General features: G+C 39.2%; 2 protein-coding genes across 3 annotated transcripts; one reads left to right on the plus strand and one right to left on the minus strand.

The window, feature by feature from the left end:
- Window positions 1-230: 230 nt before the first annotated feature.
- Window positions 231-6918, minus strand: LOC121945779 (26S proteasome non-ATPase regulatory subunit 4-like). The gene is made up of 10 exons (XM_042490112.2): window positions 6836-6918; window positions 4932-5072; window positions 4729-4843; window positions 4431-4517; window positions 3815-3883; window positions 3487-3702; window positions 2579-2687; window positions 2311-2448; window positions 790-845; window positions 231-696 (listed from the first exon to the last, which is right to left on the minus strand). The coding sequence occupies exons 1-10, from the start codon at window positions 6859-6861 to the stop codon at window positions 526-528; spliced, it is 1128 nt and encodes a 375-aa protein (XP_042346046.1). The 5' UTR covers window positions 6862-6918; the 3' UTR covers window positions 231-525.
- A 909-nt stretch (window positions 6919-7827) lies between these two features.
- Window positions 7828-9171, plus strand: LOC121946224 (serum amyloid P-component-like). Of its 2 annotated transcripts, none has more exons than XM_042490714.2 (4): window positions 7828-7927; window positions 8183-8240; window positions 8411-8513; window positions 8601-9171. In XM_042490714.2, exons 2-4 carry the CDS (start codon window positions 8183-8185, stop codon window positions 9109-9111), a joined length of 672 nt encoding a protein of 223 aa, XP_042346648.1. In that variant the 5' UTR covers window positions 7828-7927; the 3' UTR covers window positions 9112-9171. The 2 variants fall into 2 exon arrangements, with proteins under 2 accessions (XP_042346648.1, XP_087940645.1); XM_088084519.1 differs by having other exon boundaries at window positions 7852-7927; window positions 8189-8240.
- Window positions 9172-9378: the final 207 nt, after the last annotated feature.

Here is a 9378-nt window from a genome sequence, read left to right on the forward strand (position 1 = left end):
TCTGAAAGGCTCTCTCCTCGGCTGTATTCACATATTATGTGTCTTGTTATCCTGTTTTGTTCACTACAAACACCAAAGCATATTACTAATATTAATACTAATTATCCCATATTGCAACATTAAATGCATTTTTTAACAATGTACTAACTGGTTTACTAATGCAACATCCACTGATATTTTTGAAAAGGAGTTGTGTAAAACTTAAACTGTAAATACATTTCAAACATCAGTTGCTGTACCAACTTGTATTGTGTAAATTTATTGAGGAAATCTCATGTTACTTAGTACTTATATTACAAAAGAATCAAAAGTCAGCATATCTGCTTGACACAAAAAAAAGAAAGCAGAACAGGCCATTAACCTTAAGTTGAAAAAAGTTGTTTACAGTTTACACAGCTACATAAACAACAGATGAACAAAGTGTTTCCTGTACGGAGGAGAGTAATGAGGTTACTGTGAATAACACGTGCAGTGCAATTCTCAGATCTTTTTTTTTTCATATATTAAGTTCCTCTCTTTGGGTGTTTATTTCTTTTTCTCCTCGTCCTTCTTGGTGTCAGGCTTAGAGCCCGTCTGGGAAGCCAGAGAGCCCATAGCGTTACGGATGGCCTCGTTGTTGGGGTCGACTCCAGGAAGGTTTTCCAGGACGCTCTGAAGGAACTCTGGATCCTGCATGACATCGTAGTCCTCCTCATCCTGGACGCAGAAAATGTTTTGTAATATTTACAAAACACGTTTCAGACGGATGATGAAAAAGAAAACTGAGGACTAATAAATGCAAGTGCTTACCTTAGCCTTACTGGAGTCCATGTCAGCTCCTGTGTCCATGTCCTCAGCATCAAAATCTGCAGGAAAAAACAAACAGAAATGTTGGTGGAAAAGTAAAATTTGGTTTAACGAACGATTGTGGTCATTTTTAAGTTTTGCTTGATGGATTCCTGCATGGACACTTTGAACTGTATCTAAACATTCAAGTATTGTGTTATTAGTGAATATGAACTATTAAAAACTGCAAACTGTTCAGTCATCAAACACAAGCAGGATGTGTGTGAATGTTTTCACGGCTCCAAAGTCTACGCTTACTTACGCTTAATAACTGGATTAGTGCCAATACAAGCAAACTTATGTCTCATCTTGAAGTAAACATTAAGTAATTGGCAGTTAGACACACACGTGTACAATCTTACTTATAGTAAAAAAGGCAAACATACTCAATATTCTGAAGTTTGTGTGTGGCCTATTTTAGATTCAAGACTACAAATAATACAAGTAAAACAACAACCAACCACAAAAACTAGTTCTTCTGCTTCCTCTAAAGGTACAAAAAAACTAACATCAAAGAACCAGTGGCGGTGAAGGCCGACTCGCCTGTGCCTCAGCCACAATGTTGAACACACCACAAAGACTACAGAAAACAGCCCTCACAAATGTGTGTCCTGTGCCTGCATGAGAGAAAATAACTCCATAGCAGCAGGCAGCAGTCGTCTGTATTCATCATTCAAAAAGGTAAACTGGACCAACAGGAAAAATTCAACATGCTTTTTAGCTAGTTAGCACATTAACAACAAATCCAATGTTGAAAGAACAAATTATATTTACTGCGCGCCCTCTTGACTTGAGTCATTTGTTTGCTTTCCTCACTCCCATCTCTGTTCTTGTGTGTAATTTCACTCACAGGGGGGCTCCGTCAATGCTAATTCAACATGCTGAATTAGCCCAAAAAGCAGACAAGTGCAGACTAGTGCCAACAGTGCAGGACACACCGCAAAATTTAGGGTGAGAGGCGCTCACCGACAACCCAAACTTGACCAATGGCTGATTGTAAGCTTACTGTACCACTGTCCGAACATGCCTTGAACGTGATTTTATGTTACCAAAAAAAGGAGGGGGGTTAACCAGTAAGCCTTCTAAACAATGTTATAATGAGAAAAATTCCTAGGCACACTGCTTTGCAAAAGTTTAAAAGCTTTTAATAAATGATAAAAACAGAGTTGAAACATGTGGGCGTTTAGCCCATTTTTCAAAGGCTTTTTAACTTTGCAAAGCTCTGTGCCTTGCAGCTTTCTGTTTAACGCTTACTGACAAGGAAGCTAAACATAAGTTCAGCCTCTCCATCCTTTTTTGGTCACATATGTCCTTCGATCCATAGAGCACCTGTTTTTTGATACTTGCATGTGTGAAGTAGATCTCCTCAACCAGCCTAGTTTGTAAAGGATTTTATGTTGCTGATGTGATGCATCCTGAATCACAGCTTTTATTAGAGGCTGTCAATTCTCCTAACCAGGAAAACTCAGAAAATTCATGTTTAACCTGCTCCTGCTCCCTGCATGGACATCTGCAGGGCATAGGCGATCTGTTCATCCTCTGTCATGCGGCTGAAGTCTGGCAGAGCAGGTGTGGAGGAGTCTGTCTGAGGAACAGACATTTTCAACAGGGCATCCTCAGACTCTGCAACAAAAAGACAGAAAAAACATGCTGTGAACACACTCACACTGGGAGCTAAAAACCCTCTACTGGAGGCAGATGGGAAGATATTGGCATCGGTGATGGCAAATCAAGTTTTGGACATTTTTCTCACCATCTGCAACAGGAGAAGAAATGCCAGCTTCAGCAGCTGATGCAACAGCGGCTCTGCGAGCTTCGTCCTCCTGTCGTTGTCTTTGCTCCTCCATCGACACCCTCAGAGCCTGGAGAGAAGAGAGGAAGACAACAAGCTGATAAACAGCAACAGATATATACAATGAAGTCAAAAGAAAATAAGCAATAAAAACGAATAAAGCAGAAACTTTTATACATAAAACACAAGAAAAGCTTTGATTACAAGAATAAACTATACAAACAATACACATTACAATACTCAACCTAATCTGGCCCCTGATAGGGAGCCGGGTGCCCCCCAATCCTTTTCTAATTCACAACAAAAAGTACACAGAAGATGCCAGAGTGAGTGAAACAGCATGTAAAGAGAGTTTGTTTACAGTTAACACAGTTAAAAAGGGCTGATGGAGGATCCCCCTAACCCTCCGACAGAGGTAGCTAGCCAGCTAAGCTAAGAAAGTCCGAAGAGCCTGAAAACATACTTAAATCCTAGAAACATCCTAAATTTAAAGAAATGTCCTTGATGCTGAGAAATTTCCTAAAATCCTGGAAATGCCCTAAAATCTGAGAAATTATCTTAAAACCCCAGAAACTTCCAAAAATCTGAGAAATGTCCTAAAATCTTAGAAACATGAAAAAATCCAAGGAACGTCCTAAAATCTGAGAAATGTCCTAAAAGTCCTGGAAATGTCCTTAAATCCTAGAAATACCCTAAAATCTGAGAAATGTCCTTAAATCCTGGAAACGCCCTAAAATCCCAGAAACATGTATGGGGCTGTAGTGACTGGCCCCTGGCCTCCTGTCATTTTGCAAAAGTGGCCCCCAAGCAAAGCAGGTTAAATGTCCCTGTATTACGGTAAACTACAGCATTTTCCCCTGCTCTCTTACCAAGGCCAGCTCCGGGTCTGCACTGGGATCCACTCCAAACTCAAAGTCCCCGGCACCCAGGCCCAACACTGCACCTCCCTCTCCAGCCAGGATGGGTGAGGACAGCAGGGCATCGGCCAGACTGGGGCCCGGAGGAACTGTGACCAGGTGGGAGCCGGCTCCCTCTTTGCCATTCAGAGTGTTGATGAAGGCCGTCAGCTTCTCCGTGTTCATCTCCTGCAGCGGTGAGAAAGAATGAGAGCGAGCACAATAACACATTAGACATCCAAGAAGGTGTGTGTGTGTATGTGTGTTGGTGTGTGTGTGAGAAGCTTTGATGGAAAAATACCTCCTCTCCGAAGTTAATGACATCCACATTGACCTTTTCCTTCTTTAGACGCTTTGCCATTTTGACCAGCTGCAGGAAAATAAAAATACTTCAGTGTCACAAACACTAAATGTTTTATCAGGGGCCTGACAGATCTGTGTTCACTGATGCTATCCACCATTCATTTTCCACAGATGAACAGGTGCAAACGTGAAAAAGCATTACTGAAAAAGCTGCATAACAACTTATTTTTTGGACATCTTTTTCTTCTTAAATCATTGCAGTTGAGTATAAAGGTAAGTAGTGCATATGTGGTCCTGTGCAGAGGTAGGTTTGATGTAGGAATATGGTTGTTAGAGTGAGTTTGGTTAATCTGCATTTTGCCAGAGTGTAAGTGTAGGCTTAAAGTAAAAAGGCAACATTGGGTTCAGTAATCAGTTTAAAGATTTGTTACATCAGAAATATGGACTTTCACATAGAAAAACTTGACCCATTTTGACAGAAAGAAATTAAAAGATGGAAAGATGACAACGGGCTGCTGCAAAGGACTCAGCCTACACTGGACGAACGCTCTACTCTCTGAGCTAGAGGCCGTCTCACACATGAACATTATTAACACATGAAACACAAAGCTTACTTCTTTTTCGTTGTCCTCCACTGGGCTGCCAACAAATGCAATAATGCGCATCTTATGGTTTTTGCCCTGTCTGTGCTTCAGCGCCAACTACAGTCAGAAACAGAACAAATGAAGAAAGAGAAAACTTATGAACATACAAAATGTATTTATGTGAGAAATAGCAAGAAGGATCTTTTCTCCACAGAGGTTCTCCATATTTCCGTATGTCCTAAAGAGCAGAAAATTCACTTCACACATCTTTACCAGCTCCTCTATTGCAGGAGAAGCCTTTCTCTGTAATGAGAGTCTGAAAACTCACATGTGCCACTCTGATGCCGGTGCAGAAGCTGATGTTTCCACGCGGCTGCACAGCATGCAGCTTGGACAGTATCCTGCCCGTGTCTGGAGTCAGTGTGGTCAGCACCTCACAGTTGCTGCATGGGGAACGTAACATTTGTGTTATTATGTTATGTTATGTTATTCTTAATGTCGGCACACTCATGTAAACACACTGCTTCTTACTTCGCCATGGTGATGAGGCCCACGTTGTTTTCGGGGTTGCTGCGGGTCTTGGAGTGACAAACGATATTGACTGCGTCCTGCTGAGCCTGCAGCCTGGTGGGCAGGAAGTCTCCATTGCGCATGTACTCACTGTTGTCCACACTAAGAAAAATGAACAGCAGTTTCAACTATTTATTCTGAAAGTATGAAAATGCAAGAGGAAAGTAAACATTAACAGCTCTGGACCCTTCATGTCCATTGTTTGATTAAATTGGAAAACACCCTTCAGAAAGACAATACAGGGATGGCAACATCAAGACACATCTGACATTAAGCAAAAGATGCCAAACATTTACTGGTTTCAGTTAATCCGAAGTGAGAATTTGCTGGTTTACACTGTCATTTAATTTTGTAAATTTTATATTTTAGAGTTTTGAACTGTTGGTTGGACAAAACAAACTGGTCAGGAGGGCTAGCTCTGTCCTGGACTGCCCTGTTGCTTCCATAGAGGAGGTGGTTGAGAGGTGGATGTGGGGGCCTTAATAAGCTCGTTCAACAGCAGTTTGCAACATCCACCAGTGCAAGAAAGAGCGCTAGAGGAGGTCTTTCACTCCAGCAGCTTTCAGACTCTTTAACAAGTATAACCAAATGTAACACTGTTGTTGTCACTGAATCCATCACCCACCACAACGGCTGATTTGCATGATTCCCACCTCAGGTTATATATATTCTATTTATTCATAATCATACATATTCTCATATACATGCACTTATCCATGTTCTTTATATTTACTCTGTTTAACGTGGCTGTACAATTTCCTTCTGTGCAATATTTTACCACTTATTGTGCAATCATATACATTGGCCTTATTTGTATATATTTACAATAAATTAATTGCACACCATGTGTGTGTTACAATTTTTCTGTGCAACTATCAATCATAAACATATAGTACATGTGTGATTAAAGGGTGTTTACAGTGTATAGCTTTTATTATTCTATTTTTTTATTTTATTTATTTATTTATTTTATTTTGCATTTTCTCTGCTTCCCACACCTAAACTGCTTTATTGTATGAATTTCCCCAGTGTGGGGTTATTTAAGTCTTATATTATTTTATCTTATCTTATCAAAATAAGCAAAATGAACACATTACTTTAGGCCTTGAAAAATATTATAATATCACCATTTACACTTTAATTATTTTCTGCCATTTAATAAACAAAATTATTGCTGAAAAAAACTATCAGACACATTAATAAAACCAATGTTGTTGCCCCGTGAAAACAATAAACTGCACTAAAACAATGTAATGCAAAACACTGCAATAACCCTGTAGTACTGCTACCTTAGGTATGAAAAAGCTGCTGCTAATACTGTTTAATAAAACTGTGTGCTCTCTCGGTAATGTATCCCAAACTGAGAGACAGCGTCTGTTAATAATAACAACTGAATAATATGTGAGCATGGTTAGTCTAACTAAAGAAACAATAGATCCCACTGAGTTGCATGTTTTGACAATGGAAGTAGGTTTTAGTTGTTAGCTAGCTAATGCTAACGCGTTAAACAAAGCCATTTTTATTCAACTTTAGGCGCAATCTTTGCTTTACAGTTATATCCCATAAACGTAAAGAAGCAACAATACACTCACTAGCGTCAATAAACATAAAACTTGTTCAATGTCGATAAAAACACTAAAAACAGTTTGTGCTGGAAGCTCCTGCTAGCTAACGTTAGCTAGGTTATGGAGTGACTCAGGGAATAGCTCGAGCATCTGACATCGTAAACAAAACACGTGAGACTGTGAAAATATTTCAAATAAACGACGTCAAATAAGCATATTATATTTATCAAATAGTAGCGTGTTTTGGATTATGTAAGCCTTTTTAGTTTTTAAACTTTAAACATATTTCTCATTCCTTACCAGACCATAGTACTTTCAAGCACCATCTTGACGTCTGTGGTTGACTACGTTATCGCGGGGGTTTATGGGTGATGGTGTTTTTTAAGAGAGAAGGGGAACAGACAATTTCATATGATGAATTATTAGGATAAATCTAATAGAATAGGCTTCAAAATCGCTGTCGCTCAGACATAAGAACCATATGAATATTAATAACGTTAATATTAATATTATATTATATTAATAACCAGTAGTAAACAAGTAAACAAGTAAACAATAGAAGGCAGACAGTAATGCTGAACCAAAGCCAGACAAGAAATGAAGTAAAAAATCAAACAAAAGGTAAGATGCAAAAACATATCATTAAGAAGAATGAGAATAAGAATGAGAATAATACAATATTTCTAAGGGGTACTACCCAATAGTAAGGACACAAACAAATGATATGTGTGCATAATTTGAGCAATGTGTGCCCTTTAAAAGAAAAAGGCACCTCCATTAGAGCATAAATAATCATGTTAAGTGTCCCATTAGGATTTAACCTAACATGCACTGATTTGTGGTTGGGCAATAGTCCATAGTCCTGCAATTTGTTAGAAGATTACGTTTTTGTCATTAGAAAGAAAGTAAAGTACTGGGAAATGGTATTTTTGAGTACTGGTACTGAATTCCAGGAACCAGATCTAACACCAGTATCGGTTCAAATGTGAATAATACACAACCTTTTTGGTGTGCATGCATTGTGATAAGAACTGTAAAAAAAGCGGACATTTGAACAAAGTGTAGGTCTAGATTTCTTCAAAGTGAATAATAACATAAAAGGGCACTGTCTTATACTGAAGACACAAAGAAAAGATACGTGTGCACACATGAGTATAGAAAAAAACACCTCCATTAAGGCAAAAATATTGATGTTAAGTGTCATATTGGGATATAACCTAACATTCCCTTTTAGACCCAAAATGTGCCCCCCTAGTCATCTGATTTTTGGTTGGGAAATAGTGCACAGTCCATCATGATGAAAGCAGGCTAAACAAACTGTCTCACAAATAAAAGCAGCTGAGACATCCTGAATTTGAGGTGTCCAGGACAAGAAACTGACATTGCCACAAGGTAAGATCTCTGTCCCTAAAATACATTTTTGAGATGGGTCATGTGCTGTTTCAATGTGATTATTTACAGTCTGCTGATTTGTTTAAATTGAAGTCTAAATACTTACTAAATGCTTGAGTTTTTAAAAAGAGAAGCTGCAGATGATGCCAATTGATGATGAATAAAGGCATTATTGAATTACTGTATGACCATAAACTGCGAAAACTATTTACACATTTTCACTGCCACTGAAATATCTGCTTTCTGAAACCTCAGATGAAGAGACTCATACTTCTGATGGTGATGTTTGCAACATGTTGTGCAAAACCTGAAGGTATGTCAACCTTTTTTCCAGTCAATAAAGTTTATGGAAAATAACATAGACTGAACATTTTTGTTTGTTTCAGTCACAGAATATTTGAGTTAATGAAGTCGAGTTGATATTTTTGCTTGTGAAATCCCCTTCTGAATGATTTTACTGGTTTGATTTTTCCACCTGTGCAGATCTGTCTGGAAAAGTGTTTGTCTTCCCAAAGGAGACCAAAACAGATCACGTGAAACTGCAGACATCTCAAACTGAATTCAGCTCTGTGACTGCCTGTCTCAGGTAACTGCTGGTGTGATCACAAAGCTTCTTTATTCATGTTTGAAGAACTGTTTGCCCCAGTTTCTCACAGCTGGCACATCTGTTTAGATTCCAAACAGATCTCACCAGGAACTACGGGCTCTTCTCTTTGGCTACTACTGCTCACAGCAACGCCTTCCTGCTCTTTAAGAGGGAATCAGTGGATGTCATTGATGTAGAGGCTAGGGACGGTAAAGCAGACTTCGGGTCGCTGTCATTTCCACGAAACACCTGGCACTCTGTGTGTGCCACCTGGCGCTCTGACAACGGAGTGGCTCAGGTTTGGATGGACGGCAAGGCAACCATCAAGAGATTTATCAGAACTAGGGCCATCACTGGAGCACCCATCACAATCCTGGGCCAAGAGCAGGACGCCTATGGGGGAAATTTTGATGAAGCTCAGTCTTTCATTGGTATGATTACTGATGTTCACATGTGGGACCAAGTCCTCCCCGCCTCTGAGATCAAACGCTACATGGCTTACAAGCACTTCACTCCAGGCAATGTGTTCAACTGGGGAGCCCTGGAGTACGATATCACAGGGGACATTTTGGTGGAGGAGGAGTCTGAAGTTATGTAACAGGATGTCAAACAGCAAATTATGTTCTTGAAGCTGATAAAATCTGTTTAAACACTTGAAGCTGTTAGTACCTCTTTTTTTTTTACCATTTTTCACAAATACCTAAAGCACTGGTTACATACATACATGCACACAAACACACGCACACACATATATACACACTCACACACATATATATACTGTTGCTGATAAAGTTGGAATATTTTTTTTTCCTGTCCATGAAATGATCATGACAATGTGATTTATTCTTGACAGATAAAGTCTAAG

Source organism: Plectropomus leopardus, chromosome 11 (assembly GCF_026936395.1).
Source record: "Plectropomus leopardus strain MGB_pleo_1.0 chromosome 11, ASM2693639v1, whole genome shotgun sequence".
Lineage (NCBI taxonomy): Eukaryota > Metazoa > Chordata > Actinopteri > Perciformes > Serranidae > Plectropomus > Plectropomus leopardus.

What these genes read in the sequence shown, in the direction of transcription:
- LOC121945779 (XM_042490112.2), bottom strand. Translation starts at nt 6,861, where the DNA reads ATGGTGCTTGAAAGTACTATGGTCTG. An exon ending in TTCTTCTCCTGTTGCAGATG is followed by an intron (nt 2,449 to 2,578) that starts GTGAGAAAAATG and finishes TTTTTGTTGCAG; the next exon opens with AGTCTGAGGATGCCCTGTTG. An exon ending in TGGACTCCAGTAAGGCTAAG is followed by an intron (nt 697 to 789) that starts GTAAGCACTTGC and finishes TTCTGCGTCCAG; the next exon opens with GATGAGGAGGACTACGATGT.
- LOC121946224 (XM_042490714.2), top strand. Translation starts at nt 8,183, where the DNA reads ATGAAGAGACTCATACTTCTGATGGTGATGTTTGCAACATGTTGTGCA. An exon ending in ATGTTGTGCAAAACCTGAAG is followed by an intron (nt 8,241 to 8,410) that starts GTATGTCAACCT and finishes CCACCTGTGCAG; the next exon opens with ATCTGTCTGGAAAAGTGTTT. An exon ending in TCTGTGACTGCCTGTCTCAG is followed by an intron (nt 8,514 to 8,600) that starts GTAACTGCTGGT and finishes ACATCTGTTTAG; the next exon opens with ATTCCAAACAGATCTCACCA.